Genomic DNA, 20,237 nt, shown 5'->3' with positions numbered 1-20,237 from the left:
ATTTAAAGGCAAAATGGAAATGACACAATATTATTATCTATAATAAAACTAAATCAAGAATGACTTTATTAGAGGTTGTGAGTGATTTGAAAGCAATAAAAAGATGCTTCTTTTTTCATTCATCAATTAAAAAAAAATACTTTAATTTAAGGCAAGGGTGTCAAAACTCTGTCCAAGAGGGCCGGTGTCCTGCTGAGTTTAGCTTCAACTTGCTTTAACACACCTGTCAGAAAGGTTAGGTGTGAACGTAATTAGCTGGTTCACATGTGATTAAGGTTGTCGTTAAATTCTCCAGGACACCGGCCCTTTAGGACCGAGTTTGGACCCCCCTGATTTAAGGGATAGCTTTACTAATTTAATTTCCCTAGTGTGTGTTCAAATCTTTTAGAGTTTCTTTTTGTTGATGACAAAAAAAAAAAAAAAAAAGATTCTGAAGAACATGCAATAGTAGGAAAATATTTATATATATTAAGGAATGGGTACTGGCTACCACATTCTTCAAAATATCTTTTTTTGTCATCAACAGATGAAAGAAACCCAATACATAGGATGAAATATTTTTCAGTTTTGGGTGAACTACCGCTTAAATATTTTATTGTATTTTGTGGCTATTTTGCATTTATTTATGCTTTAGAATTGGATTACCAGAGCTGAATTTCTAATTTAATGGTGAAAAGTGACTTTTTTGACGTTTTCAGTAATTTCAAACAATATATCACCTTTTTTAATCATGCAGATTGCGATACAAAAGCATGATAACACAATGGCAGTGTTTATTTTTTTTGTTTTGTTTTTTACAGAAGTTTTATTTAGAGGTTTATAGCCTAATATTTAGTTCAAACATCTAAAATTGTAAATACAATTAATTTCGTTGAACTGCAGAGTTACATTTTCAACATTAATGAAGCAATATTAGGATCATAGAGAAATGCAAAAGCGTAAATAAATGGAAAAAAAAACCTGTTCGATGTTCATAAATATATTTTTTTCAGTTTTTTTTTCTGTAGGTTATTTCATCTTACCAACAGTAATCCATGTAGTCAATGTCATTTGAATATATGTTGTTGTTGTAATGATCTGTATTTTATTTTCAAGGATTAGCACCTACTGTACTTCATAAACAAGATTCCAAAACAGCTTGTGTTTTAAGTTTCTTCCACAGCTCAGGACCGATAAATTGTAAAACTTGGTGACATTATTAAAAATAAATAAATGTAATAATTTTATATTATATATATTTTATATTTATTATACCATTACATCATTTCTTAATCTTGGTTATGACAATTTAAACACATAACCCCATCACTAAAAAGGTATAATACATTTTTAACATGTCAGTTGTAATTAAGTCAAATCTATTTCTTTCTTTCTTTCTTTCTTTCTTTCTTTCTTTCTTTCTTTCTTTCTTTCTTTCTTTCTTTCTTTCTTTCTTTCTTTCTTTCTTTCTTTCTTTCTTTCTTTCTTTCTTTCTTTCTTTCTTTCTTTCTTTCTCTCTTTCTTTCTTTCTTTCTTTCTTTCTTTCTTTCTTTCTTTCTTTGCTAAATTGCATTCACCTTTCTGTTCTGTTTTTGTACAGTGATTTATAGTTCACATCTCAGAAACATTTCAACCTGAAGCAGCATGTGCTGTGTCTTGCTCAAAGGCAAAACAGCAGGATTGTTTTTTCAGTTCTCTTTTTTGAATAGGACAGCAACTAAAACATTTATGTAAGGAGCCTGAATCCTTCAGTATGAACATGCCCACAATGAACCCGCAGGCCCAAAAAAATCTAAACAGTCTCTGAAGGCGATTGAGTTCTGGTTGCTGTATGTGGATAATGTACACAGCACTAAGTAGCTTTGGTATAAATATGAGGGTTTTTTAAATTAATAGGAGTGTGTTGTACATTATTTTTCACAATCCATGACCTCTGAGCTAACACGGTACATCGTTGAATCAATGTAAGGATTATTATAGATCATTTGCTAAAAGCTCTATAGAATAAAGCAGGGGTAATCGATCTCAGTCCTGGAGGGCCGGTGTCCCTAGTTTGGTGACCCCTGGAATAAAGAGATCTTAACACAAGAATGAAATTTCTGTCATTTGCTTACCCTCCGCTTGTTATAATCCTGCAGACTTTCTTTCTTCTGATTAACATAAGAGAAGATATTTTGAAGAACAAATCTTTGTTGGTCCCTATTGATTTCCCTTGTATTTTTTAATAGAGATTATCAGAATTTTGGTTACCAGTGGTGTTCAAAATATCTTTTGTGTTCAACAGAAAACAGAAAAATTGCTAAGGTTGGAACAACTCAATGGTGAGTTCAGATTAATTTATATGTGAATTCTTACTTTAATCACAATCTTAAACGGAAAGTTTACCCAAAAATGAAATTTCTGTCATGATTTACTCACCCCCACTTGGTCCGAACATGAAAGGAAAGAATATTAAAGAGTGTTGGAAAGAAGCTACTGAATTCCATTTAATTTTTTGTTCCTACTATGGACGTCAATAGCATTTTCTTCAGAATTTTTGTTTTTTGTTCAACAAAACACAAAGAAACTCATAAAAGTTTAGAACCCCTTGAGTGTGAGTAGATGATGAGGAAATGTTGACTTTTGGGTGAACTATCCCTTTAAAGTAATATTTAAAAATGTTTTCATCACTTTCATATTGTTAATGTGTACACAGCTTGTAACGAAACATAAAACAAGGCATTCCGTGACTTTCGATTTGTCCGTGAAATCCTATCGATGTATTTTTGCTGAAAAGGATACAAACACTTTCTTAACTATGTTTGTATTGTGTATATTTTGTTATTAAGAACACATTTTTACACGTTCATAAAAAGCAGTATGCGAATACATTGACTATAAGGGGTCAGCTTTTGTTCAGTAGTTTGCGTAATACATATACAAGCCTCAGTAAATCAACTTTATATAGTTACTTTAATTCAATTACATTAGATTTTCAGTGTTTTTAGGGATAATAATTGGTTTATCTAATGTGGTAACCTCCAAAGTGCCATTTCAACAGGCATTTTTCAAAGATCACCTATTTTTTAACTAAAACTGATTTTATTTATTTTGCTGATTTACCGTAATTAATGTGTACGCATAGGCATCTGTTGAAGTACATAATATGAGTGTATTGAACTTTTAGGCTATATCGAAGTCCCTTAAAGGTAAGTCCGTTCACTCTGTGGCCATCTTTAAAATGTCTCTCGGGCAGTAGGCTTGGGCATTCTGGGCCCTATCATACACCCGGCACAATAAGGCGCAAAATTTGTTGCTATTTTCAGATCAATGCAACTTTGATTTTTCCGTTTTCTGCCACATTGTTTAAATAGCAAATCCATTTGTGCCATTTTGTGGACTCATGGGTGTTCTGGTTTAGAAAAGAGTTGTGTTAGGGCGCATTTTTGGATAGCAGCTAAAATTGACTGCTCAAAAGACCAGGGGCCTCATGTACGAAGACTTGCGTGGAAATCATACTAAAACATTGCGTAAGCACAAAGCTGTAAATATGCGTATGCATAAAAAAATTCAGATGTATGAAACACTGCGCACGCTGAATCCCACGCATATTCTTTGTACACCCGAATGAACGTGAAACTGAGCGCAACATGCACGAGCGCAAAACCCATCCCTGCCTCCTCCCCCCGTATGAATAAGCTAATGACTCTACTTTGGCAAAACCAAACGAAAAAGCAAAGGCAAAAGCAAGCAAAAAGAGAAACTTTCAACAGAATGTAATTTGGAGGTGCTGCTTTCGGAGGTAGACCGGAGAAAAACGGTGTTATTTGTAAGTTTGTCCTCCGGAATTAACAACAAAAGAAAAAATAGAGTGGGGAGAGTTTAGCTGATGCGGTTAACACAGTTGGGTCTGAACATCGCACTGTGGATTTAAAAAAGAAATAGTGAAATCTATAGGTGTAAAATGTTGTAGTACCCTTAACAGTCTCAGTGTCGCGACTCGTAAAGTGAATTTCCACCTGCTTTGACATGTTCGAGCATGAACTCAGCGTCTGATAAACTCTTTTTTTTTTCTCCGCTACATATCAGATTTTGCCTACTATTTATCACGAGAAAGACAAGTAGGAATCATTAATAAGTCTATGCATCATATTTTATTTGCACATTTATTGAATGGAAATGTTTTTCTAAATCACACATGCAAATTCATCTTCAGATGGTATCTTTATAGCAATGTGCGTGCAGTAGATCGCTCCCATTACATTGAACAAACCGGCGACCGCTGCAAATTGCGCTTTAAAGTTTGTCTGGTCAACTGTATGGTATGGAAACCTTATATACCTGCTAGATCAGGGCTGCTCAATCCTGTTCCTGGAGATCTACCTTCCTGCAAAACACAGCTCTCACCCTGATCAAACACACCTGAACCAATTAATTAGGACCTGAACAGCACTTGATAATTACAGGCAGGTGTGTTTGAAATGGGTAGCAACTGAAATCTGCATGAAGGTAGATCTCCAGGAACAGGGTTGAGCACCCCTGTGCTAGATGAACCTGTCTCATACAGCTGCCATTGCACGGCTCAAAGACACTTTGTAGTGTGCAATTTAACACAACTGCCTCTAGGAGTCGCCAATGGAAATAAAACAGACACGCACAAAAATGCCGTATGCCAGCCACGAAGCTGGCGTGGAGCTGCGCACATTCCCACGTTCATTTCATCATTAGTAAATCCAAATGTGAGGGATTCTGAGCGTGAAACCTGGCGTGCGCAAAGTTTTTGTGCGTACGCAACATTGATACATGAGGCCCCAGCTGAGAGCAGTTCTAAAGTCCAGCGCAGAGCGTGTCAGTTGTGCGCCTTGCTTAAACTTTGCTTAAAACGTGCAGGATGTACAGCATTATGTAAATATCTTTACAAATGAAAAATAAAGGTTTAAAAAATTTTGAGTACATCAATGCACTGAATCACATTTAGTGTTTTACACTTACGCAACAAGGGTATCTGAAATAACCATAAGGCCACTTTAACCCTTTAACATGCACTCCAGGGAAAAAAAGGACACATTTCTTTGTTTAAACTGTGTTCCTGACACTATTTTAAGGAATGATTTTTGTTTTTTCTTAATGATAACCAATGCACAACTGGTCAACTAGGCAGTCACAGTGCAAGTTTATTAGTTATTGGGTTTAAGTCATGCTAAAAATGAGACCCTGTGAAACACAAAACCAGTCTTACTCATTCATTCATTCATTCATTTTCTTTTCAGCTTAGTCCCTTTATTAATACAGAGTCGCCACAGTGGAATGAACCGCCAATTTATCTAGAATATATTTTACTCAGCAGACGCCCTTTTAGCTGCAACCCATCACTGGGAAACATCCATGCACACCCATTCACACACATACACTAGACAATTTAGCTTAGCCTATTTATCTGTACTGCATGTCTTTGGACTTGTAAGGGAAACCGGAGCACACGGAGGAAACCCAAGTGAACACAGGGAGAACATGCGAACTCCAAAAAAGATGTCAATTGACCCAGCTGAGGCTCAAACCAGCGACATTCTTGCTTTGAGATTGTGCTACCCACTGCACCACCGTGCTTCCCCACAGTCCTATTTTGCACATTTATATTTTGTGGGAATAGCTCAAAATTAGGGAAAGATCATTCCGCGCAGACATATTGTAAATTTCTTTACGTAAATATATCAAAACATAATTGTCTCTTTGGGTGTCATGGTGACGCAGTGGGTAGCACTATCGCCTCACAGAAAGAAGGTTGCTGGTTCAAGCCCCGGCTGGGTTGGCTGGCATTTCTATGTGGAGTTTGCATGTTCTCCCTGTGTCTGCGTGGTAGTAAGCTAAATTAAATTGAATAAGCTAAATTAGCCATAGTGTATTTGTGTGAATGCAGGATTGTGTGGGTGTTTCCCAGTGATGGGTTGTGGCTGGAAGGGCACCTGCTGCGCAAAACAAATGTTTGTGACCCCTGATTAATAAAGGGACTAAGCTGAAAATGAATGAATGAATGAATAATTGTTTAAGTCTATTAAGATGAACTCGATCTGAACAACGTTTTGACAATTTACAGTACAGATGTGGACAAAATTGGCCAGTTTTATTACTTTGTCTTTTTTTATACTTCTGTTGAGTTAAAATTCGAAAGCAATATTAGTTTTTTCATTAGTTTTTTTGCAATACTTACTGATTAATGATTAATATTAAATTATTTCAGTGACCACTGTAGTTTTTCTTTCTTCGATGGAAGTGTACCAACAATATTGTAAATTATGTTTTGATTTATTTACGTGAAGAAAATTACATAGAGAAATGTAAAATGTGTCTTAAATGGAAGGGTACCAACAATATTGTCCACGTCTCTAGTTAGCATTGAGATCTTTTTTAACCCGCAGATTCCACACTTAAAAACAGTCAAAAATCATCCTATCCAACGCAATCTCACGGCAATTCGTTACTTTTTGATTTAGTGGCTAATTTGTGTGAATTCATATGATCTAAAGGCTCCTACACACCGGGACGCTTTTCGTTTGCATTTATCGACAGCGTTTTATGAGACGTTTTTCCTTATTCAAACCCAAGAGATTTTCACTGCCGTCAAGCAGAAGAGTATGCAAAATCACTCCTTGACGTTAGATGGCGCTACACAGCTTTAAGCTTCTGACACCCACTTATAACACAGAATAAGAGGAGGTGAGGAAGTTCACACGCTTGTTAAAGGGTCACGAAACACCAAAACACATTTTTTGAGCTGTTGACAGTCGTATATGTGTCCCACACTGCTAAAAACACTATTAGGACACCTATATTTCACTAAAAAGTTTAAATTGGTTGTTTTTGCGTTATTTCAAGCAAATTCGTACTTCCGGTTTGAAACGAATTTTTGAAGCTGCGTCACGGTCATGACATAATAGCGTTGTATTCCAGCGTGCAGACTGGGCGTCTGTGCCAGAGTGAGTCTTATTACGTCTTACAGTGTGATGCATTAATGCATGAGTAAGGCTTGGTTCAAACCAATCAGCGCGCTGTATTGTGCAACTTCATTAATATTCATTAGTGTCACCGTGTTTACACGACAGAGACACCACGTTGTGTTGGCAAAACAAGCGTGAAGTGTTGCTTTTATAGTTTGCAGCCGTTAAGTTTTGTTTTCATTTTCTCTCTGTGAGAGCTCATCTGGACTTACGTGTGGATTAACAGTGTACGCGACGCTCGACAACAATAACTTACGTGTCTAAGGAGGAACATTGTTTACCTGAGAGCTGCTCTCATCTGCAAACGCTGAGATCCGGATTCGCTTGTAGTCTTCTCTTAAAAAAGACGCGGCTCTAGTTGCTGTGGATTGTCCTGTCTCTACAGATTTGGTAAGTGAGCGACCATTGCTCTTTGTTTATTCAGTTTGTTCGTATCGAACTAAGTTAACCATTGCACCGAGTGTAAACATGTTAGCACCACAACCAAACTTTAACCTCGTGTAGGGTTTTTACTGCATTTTGTGACCGGAATAACACACGCGGCTTTCTGATGCTACCTGCCGTGTGCATCTAAGTTTCCGGGAAATGCGGAGGGTTTTTTCTCTCATTCGCCGTGGGGTATCAAACATTGCATGAAAAATACACGCTTAGAGCAGATCCTCGAATCAAATATCTTGTTTGTCGCGAGTTGCAAGAATGAATTCCCTGAATCAAAGAGCCAAACTGCAGTTAAAGTCCACCATTTGATAATTTGGCAAATAATTCGACTACAGATGTCCATGTAGGTTAACCACCATCACTTTCTTCTGTGTGTGTATTTTGACTCTGAAACTCGCGCGCGCCCAAATAGACACTCCCACACCCTCCCACCCTCCAAGTGCTGTTTACTGTATTTTCAGCAGCTCCGTGCACATGAACAAAAGTGCCGATCTGATTGGTGGAAAAGGTTTTGACGTGGCGCGTCAAAACAAAGAAACGAGCATGAGGCATTTCTTTAAAATGACACTTTTGTGCCTGGCGTTTTGCACGTTGGTGTGCACGATCACATTGATGCCCTTAGATTAGTCACAAGGCATTAAACGTCAACGGAAAACGCAAGCAAAAAACGTCTCAGTGTGCAAGGGCCTTAATTCGTACAATTTAGTACGATTTGCTCATCACCCAATGACAGTTGGGGTTAGGGGTGGGGTTAGGTGCCACGCCTCCTTCTTAAAATCGTACATTTTCATACAACTAAACTCGAACGAATTCGTACGAATTAGCCACTATACTGACAAAACGTAAAATACTTACGTTTCCTCGTGAGATCAGGCTGTCCTATCACAAGAAAATCTAACATCATTGGAAAGCTATTTATTCAGCGTTCAGATGAAATACACATCTCAATTTCCTAAAGTTGACACATGACTGGTTTTGTGATCCGGGGTCACAAACAGTTGCTCAAAGAGGATGTGGGCAGTAATTCTGAGAGTCAGACTGACCTTTGTAACATCAGAGGACAGCAGGCTGGCAGTATCTTTAAGACGTGAGATGGAGCTGTGGCATAAACCTCCAATCACCGCCATCAAAGTATTGAAATTCTGCAGGGATCTCAACTTCTGCTCAAAAAAAAAATAAATAAAAAGACAAGATAACACAAGGTATTTTACTAATATGGTCTTTATATACATGGTAACTTGCAAGCCACTTACATCCTCTTTCCTGTAAAAAGCACTTGAAAGAAACAGTTATGCAACAGCTCTCCCAGATCATTTCCTAATACAGGAAGATTACTCTCAAATAAGATCACTTATATCAGACTTCCCCACTACAACTTAATTGACGCATTTGCTTTTTTCCTTGGTGTTTTCTTCAGGTTGTCTCATTACATGTTGTCTCAGTACATTTTTGTTTTCGTGGTTCAATGCAGGACAGCACATGAAGCACACATTACGCAATCATTTCCTCTCAACGTTTCAACACATGAAACGATTGGGCATCTTCAAAGTGAGCTGTCGTATATTGACATGGTTTGATGAATTGTCATGATTTTAAAACGTGTCATACCTCAAACGTCATGTCGTAAAATGGTTTTTAAAAATGAGTAAGATGGCTCTAGGACAGATATCACCGACAACCTGAAAAACGAATGGCGACAGGGTTTGGAGTTTAACCACATGTTTTGTCATGCAGGCATACAGCACATTCTACGTCAGTGTCTTTATGGAAAATTACAGCAGTATTACTGATTTACATACATATTTCAACATGTACTATCCTTTCATTTTAACATCCACAACAGAACAGTGACTCCTCAATTATTTTTTGTTGACAAATTGGTTTTTAAAGTTTTTATGCAACTAATTCTTATCCATTTCAAACCAATTGTTCATCAAAAGATCCAAACCAAATAGACAAAAATAATAATAATAATAATAATAATAATAATAATAATAATAATAATAATAATAATAATAAAATATATAAATATAAAATATACAGTTGAAGTCAGAATTATTAGCCCCCCTGTGTATTTTTTCACCAATTTCTGTTTAACGGGGAGAAAATTTTTCCAACACATTTCTAAACATGATAGTTTTAATAGTTCATTTCTAACAATTGATTTATTTTATCTTTGCCATGATGACAGTAAATAAAATTTGACTAGATATTTTTCAAGACACTTCTGTACAGCTTAAAGTGACATTTAAAGGCTTATCTACGTTAATTAAGTTAACTAGGCAGGTTAGGGTAATTAGGCAAGTCATTGTATAACGATAGTTTGTTCTGTAGACATAACGGGCTAATAATTTTGACCTGAATTTTTAATTTTTTTTAAACTGCTTTTATTCCGCCGAAATAAAACAAATAAGTCTTTCTCCAGAAGAAAAAATATTATCAGACACGCAGTGAAAATTTCCTTGCTCTGTCAAACATCGTTTGGGAAATATTTAAAAAAGAAAAAAAAAATAGAAGGGGGGCTAATAATTCTGATATCAATTGTATATAGATACCCAGCCAAGCCAGAAATTTGATACCAAAGATACCAAGATTATGAACAAGAGGCATCATTGTGGAGAAAACAATCTCTGCTTTTATTTTCCTTTGTACAAAAAGTGTAAGTCAGAATTTGGCTTTGCTGTATACCAAAATTTTTAGAAACTTTAATTTAAAGGATCACGAAAGACCAAAACGCATTTTTTTGTGATGTTGACAGTCATATATACGTCCCACGAAGCTAAAACACTATTAGTACACATAAATTTCAGTAGTTCAAGAGTTCACACTTAGATATTGCTTGATAATGATAGCAGGTTTGGCATGCTGTCCCGGGAGAGAACCTTTAGCTCTGAGATAATTGAAGCCAGGGCTCCAGTCTGGTCAGTAAGCATGGTCAATGTGAGGTGGTTGTTTTTGCGTTTTTTCGAGCAACTTCGTTCTTCCGTTTTAAAAAGAAATTTTGAAGGGACGTCATGGCGATGAGGTCATTGTGTAAATTTCAGCATGGCAGTATGTATCGACCGGTACAATGTTATGTCATTGAGTTTTCAGCACATCTGTTTATTAATTACTGAGAAAGCCTTGGTTGGAACCAATCAGCGTACTCTATTGTGAATGAGATGCAACTTTATTAATATGCATGATATAGCTTCAAAGACTTTTTTTTTTTTACCTGTTACAGACTTCAGACGGCAGAGAGATGCCAAGTTTTGTTGCCAACCATAATCAAAACAAGTGGAAGAAGAATTACTCAGAAACATGGGTCATCAGTTTCGCGTTTATAAATGTCCTTAACAAGGTTTTGTTTCCGTTTCCCCATGATGAGAGCACAGCTCACGTATGGACCCACATATGTGGATTACAGTGGTCTGCTAACACGCAACAAAAGTATGTTTGTAGGGAACATTTTTTACCCGAGAGCTTTTTTTTCTGTAGACAGTTGTTTAAAAATAAAAAAAATATATAAAAAAATGCTTTTATTCTAGCTGAAAAACAAAACAAACAAACAAACAAATTTTGTTTGAAAAAAAAACATACTTTCTCCAAAAGAAAAAAATACTATAGGAAATTCTATTAAAAAATTCCTTGCTCTGATAAACATCATTTATCATAAATATTTGAAAAAGATAAAAGATGACAGGAGGGTTAATAATATCGACTTCCACTGTATGTGTGTTTGTGTGTGTCTATATGAATACCTGTGCTACATGAATGAACTTGGTGAAGACCTCTGCTCTCTGCTGTGACGTGTGTCTGTTGAGGATCATAAGCTGCACCCACTGCGAGACTCCATTACACAGCATGACTGATCGCTCCAGAGCAGGATTGTCCCGGACTGAGCCATGAACCACATAACTGCGGTAATCCAGGAACTAACGTGACACACAGAAATAAACATAATCAACAGATGTACCAGCCAGTCACCTAACACGATCGGCGAGACGCAACGATTCCCTGATATGAATGGGCACGTACAGGTATGAGTGTAATGGGTGTGATCATAGTAGTTTTATTAGTCAGCGGTATTCACCCGTCAGATCAATTTTACACTCGCTTCAGAACATCTGTTCAGATAATGTGAGTGAAGCTGTCATCCGGGGAGAGTGACTTACTGAGACGTTGCAGAAGTTTTTGAACTCTAGATAGCTGAGGTGTTCAGCCATTTCATCCGGCTCCATGTGGTCAAACAGCAGAGAAACTTTTCGTTTCTTGACCAGGGGAGAGGGAGTCTGGGAAATATTCACTGGAGGATTACTGGATTCACATATAGTGATGAAGAGAGAGAAACCAAACAGATCAGAACACATCAGAGAAGACTCGAGACAAGACATACACTTTTCAGAGCAAAAAAAAAAAAAATGAAATGATTTGACTATACTGGAGTGCGTTTCCCAAACAACGACGTAACTTGTGGCTAAACTATCATAGTACAATGCATCGTTTGGGAAAAGAACGATGTAGTGACAAGTGTTTCCCAAAACCCCTAGTTTTTCTGTCGCAGATCCATCGCTTGAATCATCTTGGTAATAACTTAAACGCCCATAATGATGCTCTAAACAGGGCGGAGTAACTATTTCTTTAGAGAAGAACCCATCATTTCTTTGTGCAAACTAGATTGTTTTACATGAGCACGCATTTACAATAAAATCCAATATTAGATTTGGTAAAAACATGCACCCGCCTACGTTTCCTTTACAAATATTATTTTGAATATGACAGATCCTATTCTAAAACATTAAATCACTTACAATAACATGTACTCCAATATCATATATAAATCATATAAATAAATAAATGAGACTATTTATTATAAAATGAAATGTAATATTTATTATGTGTTAGAAAAAATCATAATTTACCAATAATATTATTAATATTAATGATGATGATAATGATTGTTTATTTATTTATATTTTTTATAAAAATCTACTTTTAAAATTTTTCACTTGTAAACCACTGCAGAAAGTTCTAATCAGCAGGCCCATGTCAAATACAGATACCTAATTCAAGAGTTCACACTTAGCTGATGATTGATTATAAAAGCTTGTTTGGCATGCTGTCCCGGAAGAGAGCCCTGAGCTCATGAGATCCTCGAGCCCAGAGTTCCCTCCCGTTGCAAGGTGGGAGGGGAGTTTGAGCTCAGGTATCTCGAGAACTCCCCTGCTGTAGTAACCAATGAACGGTAAGTGATTGCTCTTGGAGATAACTACATACTATAGCATGTCTAAGGTGCCGATTTGGATTAGTCAATTAACTTAATTTGCATGTTTATGGATGGTGGAAGGAAACCGAGGAACCTGGGGGAAACCCACGTAAGCACGGGGAGAAAGTGCAAACTCCACACAGAAATGTCTGCTGGTTTGGTAAAGCCTGGAACCAGAGACATTCTTGCTGTGAGGCAACAGTGCTACGCACTGGGCCACCGTGTCAGCCATCTAGGAAGAAGGAGGAGTAGGGGTGGAAGGGGGACTCTTCAAAACGAAGATAGCAGTGGAATGAAACCCAGGGCATTTATAGTAGTTTAGGAGTCATATGATTGGAGCATAGTGGATTTGATAATGCGCATCGAGCCGCTAGCAATCATAAGCATGTGATCCTCTTGAAATTAGTTTATACATAAACTTCACTAAATAACCTACTATAAATTAAACAATTTTACATATGCTTTTTGTTTTCACAAGCTTTGAAGACGTAACATAAATTCTGCTTTTAAATGATAGGTCACCTATAGCTTTCGCCATGAGGCTGTGTTCAAAATAACATCAATGTTTTCAAAGTGCACTGCGAAGGAAGCACAATTGTAAACATGAAGATCGCTAAAACTTAACTGTAAAAATAGTTTGAAAGCAAATTACACCTAAGAGAGACGACTTTAATGCTTTTTTATTTTTAATAATTCCAACTTTGAATGTTAGAATGTTCTAAATGAATAAAGCATAGGGGGGATAAGTGGGAATAGAACACAGGGATGAGCTATGTTTCAAACTACAGCTCCGGAGAGGTGGTTGTGAGTGCTCAAGTTTGCGTTGCAGTTTGTGAAAGCTTGTCGGAGCAACGGATTTGGGAAACTACAAATCAACAAACTATGTTTTTAATGATGGAACTTGCGACCTTAGTTGGCTAACAATGGTTTTGGGAAACGCACCCCTGTATAAGTATATCTACATGTATGAAGTGTCAAAAAGTAAATATAGAGTAATAAAAAATGTATTTAAAATATGCAAATATCACATGAATCGTTCAAATGCAAAAAAAAGAAAAAGAAAAAAAAACTCTGAGCACCATTTAAAAATTTCTTCTAAAATGAGCATTGTTTTTTTCTCAGTGTGTGTAGGTTTAGTAGTTTCACTTTTATGGTGATGGCAAGTTTTATTTCATTGCCCTTAAAGTAAAATATCTAAACATCAATTTAGAAACTAGGAAAAATGCTGATTTTAGAAGTAAATTTCAGATTGCGCTTAGAGGTTTTGCTTCTGAACTCTTCATGTTATATGTGTGTATTTAAAAAAGAAATATTGTATTTTTGTATATTTACTTTTTTCAAGAATTAAGCAAATTATTATGAGGCCACTTTAAAAAGCCAAGATTTACTGAGAAGTTCTGCAGATTTTCTACAGAGTTTTAGATTTTTTTACTTATTTACTTGTGTAAATGTGTGTACATTTATATTTATTCAGTTTTTAAATTAATTTAAGTAATATATTTGACTAATATGACAATGTTTACATGATTTTATTACAATAATGTTTTATAATATTTTCTGTCTTTTAGTTGATTTTTTATATAAGAAACTTGCTTTGTTTATTAAACAATTGGATGTAATTGAATTTGCATGGTAAACATTAAATTAAAGTTAAAAAAAGTTATCTTCATATATTATGTTTTTAGTCATGATACAATATCACTCCGCATAAATCAGCAGATTTTTTACAAAACTCTGTGCAGAAAAAATGTGTTTGAGAAAATGTTAATATTTATTAAATTCTATAAAGTTCCAATATAATTTCTTCCAAATTTAATTCCAAAGTCCAAAAATTGTTATATAGAGCATTTTTTTCCCTTTTTTCTGACAGTTGATTAGAATATCACACACTTTTATTTGTTGCGATTAAAAATAAGAGCTACTGCAATCAAATATTAATTTGTTATCACCTCTTAAACATTGTAAAAACTTAAAAAGTTGGTATTGTGTTGTCTGTAGATTTGTCGGCTGCACATCCATGATGCGAATCTTCCATTCCACTACATCCTAAAGGTGCTATTAGATTGAGATCTGGTGACTGTGGAGGCCATTTAACAGTACAGTGAACTCATTGTCATGTTCAAGAAACCAGTCTGAGATGATTTGTGCTTCACGGCATGGCCAATTTTGGTGAGCCTGTGCGAATTGTAGCCTCAGTTTCCTGTTTTTACCTCACAGTAGAGGCAACCGGTGTGGTCTTCTGCTGCTGTAGCCCATCTGCATCAAGGTTGGACGTGTTGTGCGTTCAGTGAAGCTCTTCTTCAGACCTCGGTTGTAACAAGTTGTTATTTGAGTTACTGTTGCCTTTCTATCAGCTTCAACTAGTCTGGCCATTCTCCTCTAACCTCTGGCATCAACAAGGCATCTATAGCCACAGAACTGCCGCTCACTGGATATTTTTTTTTTTTCGGACCATTCTCTGTAAACCCTAGAGATAATTGTGAGTGAAAATCCCAGTAGATCAGCAGTTTCTGAAATACTTATACCAGCCCGTTTGGCACCAACAACTGTGGTTAATGCCACGTTCACCTTTCCTCCCCATTCTGATGCTCGGTTTGAACTGCAGCAGACTGTCTTGACCATGTCTACATGCCTAAATGGCATGTACATAAATAGTGTAGTAGATGTATTCTTCATTGTTTGTGTTAGTAAATACATTAACTAACATGAACTAATTCAAGCTTTTGTAATGCTACTCTTTTTTTTATCTTATGCAAACAAAATGCTCTACATGACAACATTTGTATTTTAGATTTGAAAGAAATGTCACCAGTAGTCTAAACAATAAAACAAAAATAATATAATTACTCAAACACAAATCTATAAATCAAAACATAAAAACTGATCATTTTCAAATCGTCTCTTAATTTTTTTTGTATAGATGTTAAGTCTGAAGTAAAGAACATTATGGTCATTTTTTTAAAGTATTTGCAGAATAACACAGTGGCGCAGTTGGTAGGGCTGTCACCTCACAGCTAGAAGGTCGCTGGTTCGAGCCTCGGCTGGGTCAGTTGGTGTTTCTATGTGGAGTTTGCATGTTCTCCCTACGTTCTTGTGGGTCCGGTTTCCCTCACAGTCCAAAGACATGTGGTACAGGTGAATTGGGTAAGAATAACAGAAGTAGCGCAGTTGGTAGGGCTGTCGCCTCACAGCAAGAAGGTCGCTGGTTCGAGCCTCAGCTGGGTCAGTTGGTGTTTCTGTGTGGAGTTTGCATGTTCTCCCTGCGTTCTTGTGGATCCAGTTTCCCCCACAGTCCAAAGACATGTGGTACAGGTGAATTGGGTAAGCTAAAATTGTCCTAGTGTATGAATGTGAATGAGTGTGTGGATGTTTCCCAGAGATGGGTTGCAGCTGGAAGGGCTTCCGCTGCGGAAAACGTGCTGGATAAGTTGGCGGTTCATTCCACTGTGGTGACCACGGATGTAACTGCGATCAACTAAGATTTCAACTAATTCAAACCATTTGGCCACAATATTAAAAAGATCTATAGCTTAAATAAAGAATTATTCAATCTTTTAACAAATATTAATAGTATTTTTTTTATTACAATAATGACTATACAGTGTTATTTTCCATTGTTTGATTACATTACAATGTTATTGTTTATTTTACCACAAAACCATAATTTAATTTATTTAATCTTTATTTTTATAGCGCTTTTACAATGTAGATTGTGTCAAAGCAGCGTAACATAGAAGTTCTGGTACATTAAAACTGCTTCAGTCCAGTTTTCAGAGTTGAAGTTCAGTTTAGTTCAGTTCAGTTCAGTGTGACATAAATGTCACCGTTGGAAGCCCAAACAAAATCCAGAAAACCATTAAGCACTGTCTATTTAATTTGTATCTTTGTTCTATTGTATCAATTTATGCTTGCAACATGTTTATTAAGCTTTATAATAAATATACTTGCCTGAAACAGACACAGAAAAATCAACACTTCAAAAGCAAGCTCTTACACTTCAAAAGCCTGATGTTAATGTGGCTTAACTTTTTCTCTTTTAGGTTAGTTAGGATTATCAAATTTGCTTTTGTTATGCTTAATAGCAGAATAATGAGAGGAATTTTTTGAGAAATTGTTATAACTTTTCTTGAAAGTCAAGTTTACATACAATAAGAGTATTATGTCTCTGAAAAAGCTCAGATTAAGGTGTCAAGGTTTTGGAAGTTTCTAAATGGCTAATTGACAACAATTGGAGGCACAACTGTAGAATAGTATTTAAGGAAAAGTTCAACACATGGCTTCCTTGCGCGACAATATGGGGAAATCAACAAGCCAGAATCAACAACAACAACAACAACAACAACAAAAAAAACAAGATTACAATTTGCAAAAAAACTAATAATAATAAGAATAATTTTTGGAGACATGTCCCGTGGTCTGATAGAACTAAGATTGAACTGTTTGGCCATAATGACCAGTGTTACATTTGGAGGACAAAGAAGAAAGCCTAGGGACACCATCCCAACTGTGAAGTATGGGGGTGGCAGCATCATGTTGTGGGGCTGTTTTGCTACAGGAGGGACTGGTCCACTTCACAACATAGATGGCATCATGAAGAAAGAACATTGTGTAGAAATACTGAAGCAACATCTCAAGACATTCGCCAGGGAAATTAAAACTTGGCCACAAATGGGTCTTTCAAACAGACCATGATCCTAAGCATACTGCCAAATTAGTTAAAATGTGCTTTAAGGACAACAGAGTGAATGTTTTGGAGTGGCCATCACAAAGCCCTGAACTCAATCCTAGAGAAATTTTGTGGGCAGAGTTGAAAAAGCTTGTGCGAGCAAGACAGCCAACAAATCTGACTCAGTTAAACCTATTCTGTCAGGAGGAATGGGCCAAAATTTCTTCAAACTATTGTGAGAAGCTTGTGGAAGGATGCCCAAAACATTTGACCAAACTGTTATACAGTTTAAAAGCAAAGCTAAAAAAATACCAAGGAAATGTATGTAAACTTTTCACTGTCTAGAAATTAATAAAAACTTCTCCAAAAACATTTTCTCTCATTATTCTGGCATTTAACAAATGTAAATCATTTAGATAATCCGAACAGACCTTAAAAAGTAAACGTTTAGTATGATTTAACATCAGACATAAAAAAAAGGTTATGTTCCTTTTTTAGAGTGTATGTAAACTTCTTGTTTCAACTGCATACAGTGTAATTTTCCATTACCAATACATTTTTATTTTACCACAATACCACTATCAAGAAACCATTAAGCACTGCCTATTAAATTTGTATGTTTGATCTATTGTATTTATTTATGCCCGTAATGTGCTTTATCTTTTTAATTTATATAAATATCTCAATATACATCACAGAAAATCTAAATATTGCAATGCCAGTTTTTTTCCTAATATCTTGCAGTCCTAGTGTCTACAAAAACTCCATAAAGTGAATTGAATTCAGCTGCAGTGTGAACGCTGCCTTTACCAATGCTTTTCTATGCCAATACTTGAATTTCAACGGTAAAATCACTCACATATAAGGTGTGTTGATGAGCTGATGGTGCGAATTGGTTCCCTCAGCACTGACCAGAGCCCAGAGATCTCCCATGGCTTTTTCTAACAGAGGGTCCATCTCAAACATCAGTCTGAACTGGCTAATCCACTGCCTGAAACAGACACAGAAGAAGTAGAGGGCAGGCGTGAATCCCTCCATTCATTCTGCAGTCTTTAGGTGCACGTGTGGATGCTGCAGATCCACCAACCTGATAAAGTGACAGATTTGTGGACGCCTTTGTCCCCTTTTCTCTGCAGGACAATCCTTATATGTGATCACAAGTCAAGGAGAAAGCACACAACAGTGTGACTACAGACTCTCTTAATCTAAAAGAGAAAATAATCCAGCCTCAATTAATAGGCTAAACAAAAACAGGGCAGCTCTTGTTTCTTTGTCAGTGGGATTAAGAGCCATGTGAGGCTGCGTGTTGCTGTGACTGAATCTAAGACTGCTCAATGAATGATGGACTCAGCTGCTCTGGGATCAGATGCATAAAGGATATAGAGAAAGTAGCTTATGGGCGAAGATGTGTGATGGTACGACCCAGTTGTGCATCATGAGGGTCATGCTGACAAGCTGCGTCCCTCTGTTTAGCTTCCCATCGGAGTCTGCAAAAAAAAAAAAAAAAAAAAAGAGAAAGTTTAGAATTCAATTCAACACAATTATATGAGTTATGCAGTTGTACTGGGTGCTTTCTAGGTTAAATCTTTAGTTTCTAGTTAAATTAATCTTATGACTGGCTATATGCTGTATAAAAGCTAGTCATCTATATTTATTTATTCATTCATTTATTTTCTTTTCAGCGGCCTCTCGCGGATCCGCGAAAACAAAAAACCGCTCGAATACGTATCTCCCAGGACGTAAATCGCGGTCCGCAGAAACGTCCGCGGGGCTATGTTTCCACAATGAGCCCGGGTTGACAAATTTTCAAGGATTTAAGATTATGATGACCATTAAACGTGTCATAACAGTGAAAAGGGTCCATCACAATCTATTACATTTAATATATTTTATATTATTAATTATTTAAAATTTTAGTTCATTATAGCAGCTTATAAATTATAAATTATAAAGATAATCAAAAAAGATAACAGGTACTATGTAATGCTGAAACATTTTGTGGTAAAAACACTAAATGTTTTGACACTACATAGTACCAGTTATGTTTTTATAAAATTCTACACGGTTTTTCATCATTAAACTCTCTGTAATTTTTTTTAAACTCTAAAAAACAAGTGTCTCCTCAGGATAAAAAGAAATGAGTTAAATATAATTTAAATGTGGATATACCAATTAATTATAAAGTTTATCCTTTTTAATTAACCTATATTTCATTATAATTAAAAAAAAAAATAAAGGTTACAGAATGGATTTTTTTAAGTGATGACAGAAAAACTAACATTTTGGTTCTTCAAAGGACCTTTCTATTTAATGTTCTAAAAGTCTAAATAATAAAAATAAATATTAAAACATTCCATATACATTTATTAATTCATTTACCTTTCGGCTTAGTCCCTTAATTAATCAGGGGCCGCCACAGCGGAATGAACAGTCAACTTATCCTGCATATGTTTTACGCAGCGGATGCCCCTTCAGCCGCTATCCAACACTTGGAAACACCTTATTCAACAGCTTACTCAATTGCTTCACAGAACCATCATGTTGATTTTTAAGAATACATTTAAATCTAAAATCATTTGTAAATGTACTTGTCAATGTAAGCTTCTTTAAAAGAAAAAGTGCCAAAAGGACAGAGTTCTAAAACAATAATGCACACCAATGTGATGAATTACACTGTGGCCATTAATTTTGTAATTCTTAAATGAAGCATGTGATATGTAGTATGAAATACAATATAGTTTTAACATTACAAGACAATACAATCCTGCTCATTTTGTTGAACTGCACTGACAAGACACTTCAATGTGCACATGTTTACTTCTAAAGTGTGAATGTAAATCTAAAATAAACTACTTATTACATTTAACTATGTAATTAACGATAATTAGTTTTAACAATTACATTTAAAATGCAGGCCTCACAGTGGTGGGTAACA

General features: G+C 35.9%; 2 protein-coding genes across 18 annotated transcripts in view; one reads left to right on the top strand and one right to left on the bottom strand.

The window, feature by feature from the left end:
- Positions 1-20,237, bottom strand: part of rasgrp4 (RAS guanyl releasing protein 4) — a 59,629-nt gene that overhangs the window by 23,662 nt on the left and 15,730 nt on the right. For all 17 annotated transcript variants that reach the window (NM_001044862.1, XM_087292127.1, XM_087292134.1 and 14 more), the window contains 6 exon segments: positions 8,435-8,551; positions 11,132-11,305; positions 11,546-11,687; positions 18,162-18,293; positions 18,390-18,452; positions 18,684-18,789. In NM_001044862.1, the coding sequence (NP_001038327.1) occupies positions 8,435-8,551; positions 11,132-11,305; positions 11,546-11,687; positions 18,162-18,293; positions 18,390-18,452; positions 18,684-18,789 (734 nt within the window).
- Positions 1-20,237, top strand: part of hnrnpul1 (heterogeneous nuclear ribonucleoprotein U-like 1) — a 90,062-nt gene that overhangs the window by 56,319 nt on the left and 13,506 nt on the right. The window lies entirely within an intron of this gene.

This window comes from Danio rerio, chromosome 18 (assembly GCF_052040795.2).
Source record: "Danio rerio strain M-AB ecotype USA chromosome 18, GRCz13ab, whole genome shotgun sequence".
NCBI classification, from domain to species: domain Eukaryota; kingdom Metazoa; phylum Chordata; class Actinopteri; order Cypriniformes; family Danionidae; genus Danio; species Danio rerio.
This window is presented reverse-complemented; position numbering and strand designations above follow the sequence as displayed.